Genomic DNA, 16056 nt, shown 5'->3' on the forward strand with positions numbered 1-16056 from the left:
GTTCTTAATTTGCGATATCGTGGAACTATCCTGCACAGCGCATACCGTCCTTTAGAAGAGACATTTTAGCCTGCTCCCCCATCTACCACCAAACCACAGTGCATTAATGATCTGCCAACATTCATGGCACAAGCATGCCTATTGTTGGCATTTGATATTGGCCAAATTAGCCACCTGCAAAAAAGTAACACGAGCCTTACAAAAAACGTGCAAGGTTGCCCAATATAAATTCGTGCTTAATCACGTGGCTGACGAGGAGGGAGAGCTCCAGAGACAATTTCAAAGTCACAGAGTGCTGCACGCAGGTTTCGCAAGTGCGGTACTATACACACAAAACTTGGAACCGGCCGTGGTGGGATGGTCAGCACACTGGGGCACTTTAATTCAGAGCCCTTGGCGTGGCAGTAGTAAAAATGAGCCAAGTTTCTCAAATATCCCCGCCTCTGTCCACCCAGCAGTATAAAGGGGTACACTATGGTTAGTTGATCGGCTGATCGCGTGTGGTGGGGTAAAATGTATGTTCTCAGACCTCTTCTTCCATGACATCTAACCGGCGTGGAAGAGTAGGTCAAATGCCCTCGAGAGCCTCCACTTAAGCTCTCGAGAGCTCAAGTGGAGGCTCTTCCGCCAGCAGAAGCGTGCGCAAACGTTTACAGGGCCGCATCTTTGCCTTCTCACCTGTACACAGCACAATTTGTATTGGTATAAACCGTCGACACGCAAACGCATCTCAAGATGCCATCGGGGAGTAGCAAGTGGACAATGAACTGGATGGGGAAGAGAGAGAGTCACAGAGGTAAAGCGGAAGATCTCGAGCGGGGAGATGGAATTACAGCTGCGCGATTAAACAGGAATTGATGCGGCAAATCTGGCTGTGACGGTCCCACCTGATGACGGAGACTTGTGTTGCCTCCGAAACGTCGTGATTTTATTATTTTAATTTTATTAATTTTAATTTCATTTTTTTACCCACGTGACTTTACCGAAAGAACTAAGAGTATGAATCCTTGCAGTCACGAAAACTTCAAATCTAGAAGGAATTGATGTTCTTCCTGGCAAAGAAAGAATTACTGATACGGACAGACCCTGTTACGTAATAATTGTACACTGTTATTCAAGCTGTGCGTTTTTTCCCACAAAGCCAGCTTATATGTGTAAACTCCACGGTACAATTTGTACACAAGCAGATCGGACAAAACAGTGTCATGGATAACGCCATTACAACATCACTCGCCAACTGCTATAAACAGCCGGAATAATTTATCTTTGGCGTCCAACAGTTACAGATCTCTACCCGACGTGCTTGCGAATCGATGCAACGCATTTGTTAGCTGCCCTGCAAGAGGGGTGATGTAATAACATCGACGCTGTTCAAGTGTAACATTAAACACGACCTGCGACTGGTCCCTTGCGTGCAAGCCACATTATCATGGTGCAGTCTGGGCCAAATAATCACCAAATGCCATTGTCCAGCAGTGGATTGACCAATAGGGGTTGTAATTACGTACCACAGCACGCTATATATGCTTAGCAGTTATAGAAATATACCATAGCGTGGCAGTATTATCTGAAGATATATTTACGACGAATTGCAGTCGGGGGGGAGGAGGGGGGTGGGTGAGTGGTTCACCCACGAGGAACTTGGATTTTGGTCAGCTAAAAGACCAAAGAGATTCGGGGCAGGGAGGAGGAGGAGATGATGGAGGGAGGGAGGGAGCGAGCACGCTTGGAGGGAGGGAGCAGGGAGGCAGGGAGGAGGAGGAGGGGGGCCATGGAGGGCATGCTGGGGTTAAGAGAGTGTGGCTGTGGGGTGGGAGTGAAGGCTGCTGGTGGCTGGTGAGTGGGTGGGTGGGTTTGCCTGTAACCGGACACCACCCGTGCTGCAGGCTCCAGATCTGTCCCGTCCCCGCCTTGTAAAACGCAACTTTTTGGGGGGGAGGAGGGGGGTGTGTGGAGAGCCTCTCCTCTCTCTCTCCTTCCTGCCGTGGCAAATGAGCGGCGGGGGCTGCAGTTTTGACAACATTTGTAGTCTCCAGCAGCAGCGTCGCGAGTGTGCGTGAGTCCAGCGAGCAGGGCTGCCGCCTCTCTGTGTGTGCTGTGTGCTGTGCGTGTGCGTTGTCGGAGGCGGCATATCATCATCTCTGCTGCTGCAGGCGCTGCCGCTTCTGCTGCGCCGATAGCGGGAGTAAGCCGTGCACCCACAACAAGCAGCAGTAGCCACAATCATCACCATCATCATCATCGTCATCATCCAGTTGTTTCAGTGCGATTTGTCATATATAAGAGGCGTCCCGTCCCTGTGAGTTCCGAGAATACAGTAAACAGGCGTGCCCCACGTCCTATTGAAACGCCGGCTGCTGCTTTATGTAATCGCTGCGGGAAGGCTTCTTGACAAGTCGTCTGTCTCTCTGGCTCACCGCGGAACGCGCACTTCAGCGTTGACCATCACGAGTGAAGGCAGAGGTTGTCACTGATGCGAAGGCGTGCGCGCGTGTTGATTGAGTTGCGTCGAGCAACCGCTTGCTCTGCCCTCTGCCTCGTCTCTGCCACGTGCTGTTAACGTCTCATTGGGTGACAGAGACTGCGAAACTTTGTGAATGGGTGGCTCGCGTGTGCTCGGTTAGAGACAAGCCGGAGTAGTCACTTAAGTTCATGTCAAGTGCCGTATGCGACAGGGGCAGCAGTAGTAGTCGTAGACATTGGCTGGCTGTAGCTTATCAGGTACTGTAGGGCAGTCGTGCATGCTTGGTCTGTGTGTGATCATTTGACGAATTCGCACTGCACGTTAATTGCATGATCACAGGCACCGTCGTTGACGATTCATTATGCGTGCGGGATTGTTGAAGCTTTCGTCTGCTGAGTAATAGCCGGGTGTGATTACCAACTCTTGCGTTTGACTATGCGTCCGAGGCTCTTGACCTGTGCTTGCTAAGCCGGTCCTGTGTTCATCAGTCGCCGTGGCTGGCCCTGAGATCATGCTAACCAGGACTCGAGCCCATACGTGCACATGCTTGTAGTCTACGTAGCTTGGGATAGGTGTTAACACTTTCTGCCATTTGTATCTTTTTGTGTACTCGCTGACCTGTTGGGATACGCGCAGCTGTTTAGCATGTGTAGGTGCTAATTCTGTCTAGCTGCTAAGTCAGTCTATGTATTTAAGTGTAAAGTCTGGGAGGACCTGCTAAGTATATCGGTTTAAACGCTAAGCCGATCTCTGTACGGTAGAGGTGCTTTATCGATTTAAGTCGGTCCGTATCTACCTGCGAAGCAACCCAATAGATGCTAAATCGACAAACCTGTAGTTAGTAAGTAACGTGTAGGTGTAGGTGCTAGGCTTCAGGGAGGTGTGGACAGCATCAGTAGTAGCAGCAGCATCATCAGTAGTAGCAGCAGCAGAATATTTAGTTGCCACTCATAGGAGTAGTTTCATAATCACCATCAGTATAGTAATAGCAGCAGCATTCTAAGTGTCAACCCGTAGTATTATCAGTAGCAGCAGCATCTTCAATTGTCATTCACAGTAGTAGTATCATCATCAGTAGTAATAGCAGCAGCATCTTCAATTGTCATTCACAGTAGTATCATCATCAGTAGTAATAGCAGCAGCATCATCAGTGTCAACCTGCAGTAGCATCATCATCAGCAAGTCGCAGCAGCAACATCTTCAATTGTCATTCACAGTAGTAGTATCATCATCAGCAAGTCACAGCAGCAGCATCTTCAATTGCCATTCACATTAGTTTCATCATCATCTGCAGCAACAGCAGACCCCCCACCCCCCACCACCCCCCCACAGCGTGTGGGATCCCTGCAGCCAGGGCAGCAGTCGTGGTCGCGGGGGGCTGCGCGTGGAACGAGGGGGACAGGAGGAGGCCTCCACGGGGCACGGGGGGACGAGGACTGTCACCTCCTCGGCATCGCTGGCCCGGGCTGTTGGGGGCAGCAGCTGCAGGAGGAGGCCGGGCCCCCATGTTCGCGCAGCCCCGTCCGCTCCCGTGAAGCCGTGTTCTCCTGCCGGCCCGCTCTCCGCAACGGGGACAAATGCCTACAGATGTATTTAGGGGCTCAGAGACAAGGCTCAGGCATCGCTTCACTCGCAAGAAAGTGAGTACCGACACATGCCTCCACCCCCCCCCCCTCTCCATGTCCACACCGCCAGCACCCGTGATGTGCCCTAAGGGCTTCTCAACATCGACGCAGACGCGCACGCATCAGCAAGCACTCACCTCCACGTGTTCGCGAGAAATCGGACGTTTCGGTCTTCGCAGCAAAGAGAGAGAGGGAAAGTGTGCAAAGAAGTTGACTGAGTTGGATTTAGAGATTTCGTTTCGCTCTGTGGGCCTGGTAAATGTGGCGCTTTTTTTTTATAGGGTTACAAATGAAATGTTTGTATTTGACTCACGAAACAGGGGTAATTCACCACTTTGGCACTTGAGTCGAGTGAAAAACAACCCTTCAAAAGTCAAAAAAGTTGTACAGTATATGCATTGAACTCGTTTACATTAAAGGTCAAATTTTTACGTCCATGCAAAACTGCGGATTGAATGTGAGGAACATAGGCGCGGGAGAACAGTACAGTACAACAAATGGAATTTGCTGGGCTTGCCCTCTGCTGCCCAACCTCGTCGCCCGTGGTGAAGTATGGTCAGAATACCCCCTTATGACCCACTCGGCACGACGAGGTCCCAATCTAGCAGTGGATCAGAATTAACAGCTGGGCCTGGACATGTACCGCACACATCGCATTGGCTGAAAGAGTGCAAGGCAAGGGGAAATGAATTACGCAATCCTGGAGAATGACTGCACTGGGATTTCCTTGCTATGAGTGTGCATTATGAATTGTCAGGTTATTGTTGCCCTTTGTGAATGAATACAAATTGTTTATAAGCCTTCATTGGCAATGTTCATTTTAGCTCAAAGTGGATCACCTGAGTGATGTCACCTAAATTCACCTGCGGATGAAAACGTATTGACAGTGGTCACTTTACACTGTGCCTGCTCGTTTGTACATCACACACATGCTTGTTTTTGCAGTAAATCGAGAATTTGTCTCTGAAATCTTCCCATTGAGGCATTTTTTTCTCCATTTCTTCATGATGTCCTGCTCGTGATGGCATTTCATGTGGGGTCATGGTGGGCTTCTAAATTATGTAGATGGGGGGAAAACAATGAAAGAAGAAGAGCCTTGTATGCTCGCAGTAATAAAGTGTACACAGCTGTGCACATACTCAATGTTGATGTTTTGGCCACTTACAGTCATGTGAAATCAGTTGAGATCATGCCCAAAGTACTCACTCATGGAATTGTCCAAACATCCCAATGCACGACTCTCCTGGAAAGGAGTCTTGAGACTCAGTGAGGCTTCCCTGGATATAGAGTCCATTATTGTTATGCTGTTGACATAATGTTGATGAGGTTTTTTTTATAGTAGTCCTGTACTCTAAATAAATTACAAATGTGTCCTAATTAAACTGATAAATCGAGGAATGTGAATACAACTGTTGCCAACAAGAGCGTAAAAACTAATGCGTTTGAGACTTCTTGGAGGACTCTGGTATGAATCAGCATATTTGTTCCTCAATATGCAGTGTTGTGGTAGCACCTTATAAAAAACACTACGTTTGTAATAATTTTGGTTTGCCATCACGCTAATTTGTAAATAATGGGATTATCTCACAGAAACATTTCACACGTCTGGATAAAGCAGCGATCAGAGTTTGATTTTTGGCAGGCAAATTATTGCATGAGGGATACACATTTGCGACTAACATTCCATCAGGGCAAACATCTGCCGTCAATACTCATACATGTGCAGCTACATGGAGAAAATGTACCAAGACTACTAGGGGTGTAACAAGACATAATTTCATCGCTTCATATGGATACTTTTACTCACAATCGTACAATAATCCGTGTTTAATACAATAGTCTCACGTGACTCCGTCTCACCAGTAGAGGTCACTGCATGCAGCAACAGTGTTCGGACAAGAATCGACCCTTTAATTGAATCGCGAACTCGAATCACGACAGTTTATTAAATTGTGAGGGAGGGGGGGCGAATCGTAACACTCCCTACGACGGCGACACAAATACATATGTGAGAAAAATATATGAACGGCTATCCTCTGTCACTTGTCAAGCAATTTTTAAGCAGAGAGCCTGCCTTGTACATGAGGCATGCTTGCCAAATGGGTTTGGCAAAGTGGTTTTTTTTTATTATTATTCAGAATCAAAATATTTAGAGCCTCACTGAGTCTCATTCTTTTTCAGAAGGGTCCTGCCAATTTTTTTTTCCAGTCGTGGTCGATATTTCCCATGTACTGTATATTCAAATTAAGTAATTTACAGGTAATTTCTCTAATTTGGAAAAGTTGGACTATGATGCCGTGGCACACAATGGCCGACTCTTGTCATTGACATCACAGGATCTTTAACATCCTCTGTGGAGCAGATTGCGCATATTTTTTTTACGGTGAATAAACCCGCAGGTATAACTGGGGCAGCTGTTGGATTCGAACCATCAACCTATGCACTGCAGGCACTACCAACTGACTCCTGTACTCTGCACTTTTTTTCAGTGCTGAGAAGCCAGGGCCAAAGGAGATGAAAAAAGCGCTCACATAGAATGTAGCCACTGACCGGGAATTTAACCGGTTTCCACTGGAAATGTGAGACTGGGCACTACACAGTAGCTGCTGTATGGCTTACATGAGGATATTGGATAAATATTTTCTAATTCATTCACTCATTATCAATCTTAAGCCATACCATATTTTTGGCAGTGTGGCAAAGACTGTAATTCCACACTGATATGCACTAATATTCTCCACTCTCCAAGCCCACTGAACAGGCAAGTGAAACTGCAGATTAATATATTACATTATTCAATTCTCTTCTCGTGTGCCTGCTTTTCAGTCTTTCATGAATCCATAAATTTAAAAAATGTAATAGTCAAACCACTGCTTGGATGAAATTCTCCCAACGTTTTGACATTCGCGGTGGTTGATTGAGCATACATCACCACGCTGTTCAAAATCAGGTTGGTGAAAAGGGGGCCCCAGGGCCTGCTCTGATTTAACTCCCCACTGATGCTAGCCATGGTTGGGAATGGAACTCAGGTCATCAGGTTCACAGCCCACAATACGCTAATCGCTGTGCTGTGCCGTTTTGAATTAATAAGCTGCCAAAACAGTCCTGAACACAGGCCATTTATGATTCCAGGTGTACTTCATGGACTGTGGCCCAATAAACAAACGCAGTGACTGCGTTGTTAAATGGACACATCCTCTCCAAATTATTGCTCACCTGGGTAAAACAAATATCCTTCGGTGTGCACAAAACGTGTTATTATTTCACAAAGTGGTTTTAAAAAGTATTGAGGCATGGTGGGAGCAGTGCTAGTAGTGGTTAGCGCACTGCACAATGAATCAGGTGACCTGAGTTTGGTTCTCATACATGGCTAATGTCACTGGAAACTGATCCTTTCAACCCCACCCACTTCAACAACTTGCACTGACCAGGGTGGTGAGGTATGGTAAAATAAGCCCAGTAACAAGTGCGGTGCAAGTCATGCTTAAGCATGTGTAGGGGACTGTGCATAGTGTTTTATTAGTATTGCAAGCCATCCGAAGATATTTATTTTGGTACAACATCCACTGCTATCACTGCGGTTTGATTATGCTGTAATAAAAAAAATGTTAATCTCACCTGCAAGTCTTGGCAGTATGTGAAGTAGGTATTATTACATCACTTTATTTGGCTACCTACTATAATCACCCAGAAATGTCTGTCCGTCCCGCGCGTGACGTCACTCCACATGAGGCTCACACCCCCCCCGCGTGACGTCACTCCACATGAGGCCCACCCCCCTCATTAATATTCATGAGTGGGTGGATTTTTAGACCAACGCAGAGGAAGGTCGTGCTAAATTAAATTATGTATTACGCAGAATCGCTTCAAATATGACGTTTCTTTACAGCACTGTGTTACATCCGTGCGTGACGTCACTGCAAAAGAGCCCCCCCCCTTCATTAATATTCATGCACGCATCGAATTGTACACTAACGCACAAGAAGGTCGCGCACTGCACATGCCGCACCCCTCCCCTCATTGATAATCATGAGCGGATGACGTCACTCCACATGCCTGCTGCACCCCTCCCCAATAACCATTAGCGGGTGACGTCACTCCACATGCCGCACCCCTCCCCAATGACCATTAGCGGGTGACGTCACTCCACATGCCGCACCCCTCCCCAATGACCATTAGCGGGTGACGTCACTCCACATGCCGCACCCCTCCACAATAACCATGAGCGGGGGACGTCACTCCACATGCCGCACCCCTCCCCAATAACCATTAGCGGGTGACGTCACTCCACATGCCGCACCCCTCCCCAATGACCATTAGCGGGTGACGTCACTCCACATGCCGCACCCCTCCCCAATAACCATTAGCGGGTGACGTCACTCCACATGCCGCACCCCTCCACAATAACCATTAGCGGGGGACGTCACTCCACATGGGGCAACCCCCCCACCCCATCATTAATAATCATGAGCTGAACAATTTTTCTGTTGAATATTTCAGATTTACTGCAACAAACACCCGTCCTTGGGCCGGAAAAAAGCTAGTTGTACAAGAACAGCTAAGGCATGGCCTTCTGCAGGTATATAGTAGCACTGTTAGCAGCTGCAAAGTGCTCAGTGTAATCACATCAACACATGGGATTACCACTTATACACCCGTTTTTCCGTTTTAAAAAAAGGCATGTCCCATTGTTGAATAGAGGTGTGGTATGTGTCAACTATAATGCAGCTAGTTACTGTTTAACAAATGCACCCCATGTCGTCACTGTGCATGCCTTTGTATTAATTATTAATTCACCCCCCCCCCCCCCCCGCTGTTTTTTGGCCATGGTGCATTCCAAATGCTCTTGCAGACTGAGCCAGTGCTCACTGCTGTTGCCGCAGTGTAATGGTTCACACACTGGACTTGCAATCCAGGAAGACACCGATTCGAATTGAACGCCGGGTGGCACGGTCGTGGAAGCAATGGGCACGTTTCTTAAATCCCTCGGCCCTCTACCCCCTCCACAAACCAACCCCAACCGCCCCTCTGTCCACCGAGCAGTGTAAATTCGTGCATCACAGCCGTTTGCCAGGTCACGTGTGCTGGGGTGGTCAAGTGTGATTTTAGGCCGACTTCTTCCGACACGTCGGGTCATCGTGGAAGATTAGACCAAATATCCTCTGGAGCACCCCTTAGTTGGTGGCTATTCTACCAGCAGTGGCCTGAGCAAGCAATTATTACAATTGCTGCACCTTTTAACTCGAGCGTCGCACACGCCTTGAGGTTTATATGTTCGCGCATTACCAATCAGTGCATTCGTTTACTCAAGTTCCGCTGGATACCATTACCCGTTCCTTACTTTCGGAAACCGGTAATTGACTCTGAAAACGGTTGCTGGTTTACTGGTTATGGCTTACCAACCACTTATTTAAAACCAGCTTAAAGCCCAAAGAGGCTAGAAATATATATTTTTAAAAGGTGTTCTGGGTTTAAATCATTTCAGCAATAACTAAACAAAAAATACCCCTCCGCTATTGGGATGGTGACTGCAGAGTTCAGTCTGTTATCTGGTGAGTCACAAGCATGTCCATTAATCCTGTAAAAGTTCACCCCGACCCCACCCCCCTTGCATTTTGATGAATTCTCACGAATTGATGCAGGAATATTTTTAGTTTACGTTTTGGTGCACTGCAGCACATCGAGTTGCCGTTCGGATCACGTGAGCTATTTACAACATTCAAATCAAAAGTATTATATTCTTAAACAGACATATTTCTCTCGTGAGCATAAGAAATATGATTTTAAAATGATTAATCGATGTATCATTATGCTTCTAATTCACAACATTTAGTGCATTTCCCTCAGAAATTCATCTTTTTGCTTTCAGCTACTCAGAACATGGATGTGGCTGGAATTAAATTTCGCTGGGGTCCAGAACCAGTGACTTGGCACCAGCTACCAAAGGAGGCTTCACTCTGCTGAGAGACCACCAAAGACAGAACCTCAGTGGCCTCTGAGCCGAGCCACAGCTGTGGTTCAGACTTGGCTGTCGATCATTTTCACATTTGGAGCTATTGCATATGTCTCAATTCCAAAGTCCCTTCATGACCGATGAATCAGAGCATCTCGTAAAATGAACCGATTACTGCCTATAGCATGGGCTAATAGCGACAGCGTTTTGTTCTTGTAGGAAAATGGCTCGTAAGTTTTGTTCCAAAAAAAGGGGGAGGAAATGTAAGAGAAAACTATTTTTTTCATTTAAATTAATAACTCTTTTGCAGCTCTGCAGACTGAACTCCCGCGCTCCTGAACATGAGCACAGACATTACGTAATCTCCCAGCAATGCTCCTAAATTACCCAGCAGCCAGCATATATGATTTTGCTGTCAGACTGCATATAACATGACACGTTGCCATGCACCAAGAATAAAACATGAAAATCATGACCATTATGGACACAATACATCCACATGCGCAATGCATATTACAGTCTGTATAGGATGAATTGTAAACGAGCTACACATCCAGTACAGTATTTGTATAATTCACTGTGTGTACAACTGTTCACTCTTCATATGAATTCATATTCCATATTCATTTCTGTACTTACATGTTAGTAAGACGAATTATCCATGGCCATGACAGCCGGTATCAATCTATACAGTCATAGTGTCATACACAAAGATACAAAGATACAAAAATCCCCCCGTATAGCCTTAGCAGGCTATTGGGGCAAGTGTTAGTAGTGAACAGCTATCAAGGCCAGCACAGCATACAAGGGGGTAGGTGGCAAGCACCATGCCCAGCCACCTTTGTTTCCCCAGTGGCAATGTTTACACATCCCGCCAGGTACTTATTTAAGGCTGAGTCAACATAGGGGAGGCCCAGGACTGGTTCAGATATTCGTCAATGGAGTTGGCCGTGAGTGGGAATCAAACTCGGATCACTGGGTTTATAGCGCAGCGTGCTAACCACTACACTACCGCTCCCCACTGTCATACACACAAACACATTTTATATGGCCCACTCATGAGTGGATTGGGCCAAACATTCCAATGGAGGACTCACCTGAAAATGAGAATTGAGACTCAGTGAGGGATATGACCAAACCGCCATAAATGTGCCCAATCTCATGAGATCTCAGAAGCCAACAGTCATGAATGGAATTCGGGAAACATTAAATACAGCACCCTCCTAAAAACACAGTTTTTGAGTCTAACTGTGGCTTTACCGGGTAAATTATTGCTATTGCTTTTGCTATATAATTGGCATTAGGCTATTACACACACACTTTTTCACAGTGATTTAAACATCTATGCGAATGAGTATTTACTTTGGTTTTAAACACTGTGCAGCCGAATTCCATGCGTGACATGCAGTCTGTTAAGGCAACATTTCAGATTACACCTTGAGCACGTATGTATAGAAACATACGTGTATATGTATGGACAGCAGCTATTTCTGGATGATACATTAAACTGGTTATATGCAGTGGTTACTTAACAGCATCAAGTGGGTTTAGCACCCATTTTGCGTCTATTTTAATTTGTAATGTTAGATTTTATTTTTATTACTAAACACTATTTACTTATGCATCAGCTACCGATTGAAAATTGTATTATTATTTACAGCGTTGGTTGGTGCTCATCTCTATGAGTGGTGTTAATGCAGTGGTGGAAATTCCAAGTTCCTATGGTGGGGAACATTCATACTGGGACAAGCACTGTTGACTTTGCCCTGACAATTATGCTCCCGTTGCAATGTTCATTCTATTGACCTTTCAGAGAGGAAGAGTTGCGTTGACCCTGGCCAGGATTTGAACTTAACACATCGTAAATCGGAGCTCTGCTGCTGTACAGAAAGGGACAACATTCCTGAATCAGCAAAAACGATTGTGAGGAGGCACACTTGGTCTGCAGGGTCAGTGGCACGTGGTGAGCGTTGTGGCTGATGAGAGCACTGGTTACCAGGGTGACAAGTAGAGGTCACAACCGGGTACCCGATACCCGTACCCTACCCGATACCCGGCTACCCGTACCCGGCCAGGTACGGGTACGGGTAGGCCGTGAGTCACTGGTGAGTAACTGTTTGTCACTCTTTTCGGGTAGGGTACGGGTAGGGAACGGATACCCGTACCCGGCTGGGTACGGGTACCCGTTTGCGACCCTGGTGCGGCCGGGTACGGGTACGGGTAGGCCGTCAGTCACTGGTGAGTAACTGTTTGTCACTCTTTTCGGTAGGGTACGGGTAGGGAACGGGTACCCGTACCCGGCTGGGTACGGGTACCCGTTTTCGACCCTGGTGCGGCCGGGTACAGGTAAGGAATCAAAACCTTTTTGCGACCTCTGCTTGGTCTGCAGGGTCAGTGGCACGTGGTGAGCGTTATGGCTGATGAGAGCGCTGGTTACCAGGGTGACAAGTGGAGGGTTACCCAGAATTAGGGCCCACCTGGAAGCGTGCCCTCTGATTGTGAACTAGCGCTGGGATGACTTGTCGATGAAGTCAATTAATTAACTAGCAATCGACTACTTTTGTTGGTGATCAATTACTTAGGCCTCCTTTAAAATGGTCGTCGCAACTACAGCCTGCCTGATGAAGGCAGGAAACCCCCGACAAGCCGTGGCCTGCGTGACGTGGCTGATTATGCCGTGCCCATCACGAAGGTGACACTTTTTTCCGTCTTCCAGTTTCATTTTTTTTCCCGACGAGTTTGGTGATGTCGATTCGTCAAATAAGGTCAGGATGGTTTTTTTTTATCTCTCTCTCTCCAGCTAGTTTCACATTATCCAATTGGTCGAGTAAGTCAAACTGATAATCGGTCGTGTAATCGATCACTTAAACAATTGGATAGGCCAGATCTAGTTTGACACTGAGCACATTAGGGGTCCGAAGGCTGCTGTTGAAAGGTATTCGCTGGGGTTTCTCGGTAGGGAGGGAGCACAGCTAATCTGGCTACACGCGCTTCCCACCTACGGCTGTGTGTGCTTTTGCGAGACGCAAGTGGGTTTTTTTTTATCCTCGTGTTTGCGTGTTCGTGATTTGCTGCTTCCTGTATACAGTTGTTCTGCAAGCGAGGACACATTCTAATACTTGGTGTTGCTAGGATCGGCTTGGCTCAGTATTGGCGGTATAACATATTCGAACAGAGACACTTGTGGCATGAACTGTCATTTCGGCAGACAATAACCCGCTTTTTGAATTCGTCAAACTTGTGGGTTTTAAAATACTGTAGACTCTTTTTTTATACAATACTGTGTATACACTTTTGTAAAATTATTGTGGGTGGATTATTTAAAAACTCACATCCGCTGTCCTCAGTGATGTATAAATTGCTTTTGTTATTTACTTTAAACTTGTGCCACACATGTCCAGCACATTTAACTCTTTGGCTTTTGGACACTAATTTCCAACCAACGTTTGCAATTTGCCCTGACATTCTAAAGTGTGGCTTGACATATTACAGAGTGCCGCGGTGGTGAGATGTTAACTACCTCACCTAGTATACAGGAGGTCGTGGGTTCGATCTCGACCCTGACGTCTGTTGTATGTTTGGAGTTTGCATGTTCTCCCAGTGGTCGTGTGGATTTTCTCTGGGGCCTCCGGTTTTTTCCTCCACATTTATAATCAACATGCATTTAGAATATTTGGCTGTTATAAATTTCCACGTGATGATAAGCCACTTCGTTGAGCTATTGTTTGTGGCCAGGTCGCTTCTGAAAAAGAGCTACACAGCTCGGTGGGCCTTACCTGGTAAAATACAAATAAATTAGTTTAGTTTTAGTATACAGTACTGTGCACGGTATTTGGCAATATTTAGCATTGCTTTGGATTACATTTACATTAGCTGATTTATTTTGTCCACAACATTCTCACTAATGCAAACCCAGCCACTGTCAACAATACTGTACCAAGTTCCTATGTGCCGTGGACCCTCGGGGAGAATGTTTAGCTATTCGCCTTGTCTAATCACTCGCTGAAAGAAGGAACGAAGAATCCGTGACATTCTTTTCTAAGCGTGGGACATTGTGTGGTGTCCTGTCAATATCAACGACCACGGGGGTGACATACATAGTCTATGTCTCCCCAAATTTGATCTCACCTGTTGAAATTTGCTTTAACTCTGGCCCATTTAGAATTGCACTCCCAAGGCACGGTAGTGAAATGAAGGCACGGTGTGCATACTGCGGTACGAGTCGGTACACTGAAAACACACGCAGAATAAAAAACGATGGTGTAAATTTCTTAAACCCTGATTTAAAGCTTTCGTGACTGCAGGGATTCATCGTCTTGGTTCTTTCGGTAAAGTCACATAGAATGGCATAATATGACTTTAAACCCCCCGCCATACCCCCTACGCATTTCACAAGTAGTACTAATCGCATATCTGCATTTCCCATAAATATGCTAAATTCCTCTTGATATGCAAATTCTTGTCAAGGCGCTCTTCCCCCCTCCATCCCAGCTTACATAGACGCTCCAAGCGTGGGGTGTGTCATTCAGACTCTGTCTTCTCGACAGACCTGTTCTCCACCTGAGGACGGCTGCTTGCGTTGTGGCCGAAACGTCGTGAGAATTATTTTATTATGTTTTATCTTTCTTAAACCCCCCCCCCCCCGCACCTGTATCCAGTCAGTATAATGTGTACACCACGGATGGTTATGACTCGACAAGTCATGTGTGATGGGGTAAAGTGTGGATAACTCCTATATCTTCCAAGACATATGGCCAACAGGGAAACGTCGTGACATGGTGCTGGATTATCAGAAGAGACAAGTGGGATAACACTGAAGTTATTGACTGAATCGTTTATTTCTCAATCCAATTTCAGCTCCACATATGAACCCACGCACCTACGATTCTTCCATGTATTTGTGATTGCGTGACTGTCAGAGAGTGTGCTGGGTCGTATTGACAGCAAGTACACAACAGCACTACAAACCTGCCAACCTGTGACTGCTGGGCTATATCTGGACAACTTGTAGGATAACTCAGCCGAAAATTAGTATATGCTATGATGTGTCAACATTAGCACTGGGGAGGCAAAGGAGGCCAGGTTGTTGATGTTGTTGGCCACAGCACACTGCCCATGTGCCATTCCAACGTTAAGAGGTGCTCACGAACAGCAATCACTTGCCCTGATACAATATTTCCCAAGAGACCAGTTTCTCCTTTGTTAAGTATACGAGTATGTAAGCTTATGAATGTGCACAAATAAACGGTGTAACGTTTAAGCACAGTGTACGTCCCATATTAACGACAACACCCCGGTTATTGTGGGTAAAGCTTTATTACCAGTGTACTTTTAGCATGTTTTTTTTATTATTAGGAAACACGTCGACGTTTCTACTTACCTTCGGGCCACACGTGAACTTTACGCGGAGGGAAAAAATGAGAAATAAAGATAACATAAAGTTATGCAGCGCTGGCTTTTTGATTGAAATATTTAAAATGTTCCCGAGGGTTTGCATTTGCATTTGCCAGTGGTTTGGCATTCATTTGCAGTCGCCCATGCTGTCTCATTGCAAGACAGATGTTCTCCGCTTTGCCAATACAAATTGTGGTTTCAGATTTAATAAAGGGTGATGCTGTATCATTTGAGCACTATTTATTTACACCGTCCGAGCATGCGCTAGAAATTAATCTGAGCATATAGTCCGTACTTACTCATCGCAGAATTTACGCGTCTGACATCCGTTCCAGGAAACCTACGAGAGTCTGTGTTTCTGTGGAACTGAGCGATCGTGAAACTGCGTAGGGATATGATGAGGTCGTCTGCCAAAATAAGACACGTGTGCGCGCATGTATTTCATTTATTATTTCAACAAATATTTTGTTGGGGCGAAACGCGACATTAATTGCAGCTTGACCCATATACAATCCAGTCTGTGAAGCTCCGGGCCGTGCGGGCGTTCACACTCCCCAGCGGTGCCAAGCGACCTTGGGCAGCGTGAGGTCGAGCGGGGGACAGAGGGGGGGAGGTTGGGG

At 46.3% G+C, this 16056-nt stretch overlaps 1 protein-coding gene across 3 annotated transcripts in view; it reads left to right on the forward strand.

The window, feature by feature from the left end:
- The first annotated feature begins 1967 nt into the window (after positions 1 to 1967).
- The window catches only part of COL24A1 (collagen type XXIV alpha 1 chain), a 159907-nt gene continuing 145818 nt past the window's right edge, over positions 1968 to 16056 (forward strand). The window contains exons 1-2 of one of the 3 annotated variants that reach the window (XM_061550651.1): positions 1968 to 2185; positions 3797 to 4104. In XM_061550651.1, coding sequence (XP_061406635.1) covers positions 4052 to 4104 — 53 coding nt within the window. In that variant the 5' untranslated portion in view covers positions 1968 to 2185; positions 3797 to 4051. Of the gene's footprint in view, positions 4105 to 16056 lie in introns of all 3 variants that reach the window. The other 2 variants (XM_061550649.1, XM_061550648.1) reach the window with 2 other exon arrangements.

Source organism: Lethenteron reissneri, chromosome 12, assembly GCF_015708825.2.
Source record: "Lethenteron reissneri isolate LAM-NWPU_2019-01 chromosome 12, ASM1570882v1, whole genome shotgun sequence".
Lineage (NCBI taxonomy): Eukaryota > Metazoa > Chordata > Hyperoartia > Petromyzontiformes > Petromyzontidae > Lethenteron > Lethenteron reissneri.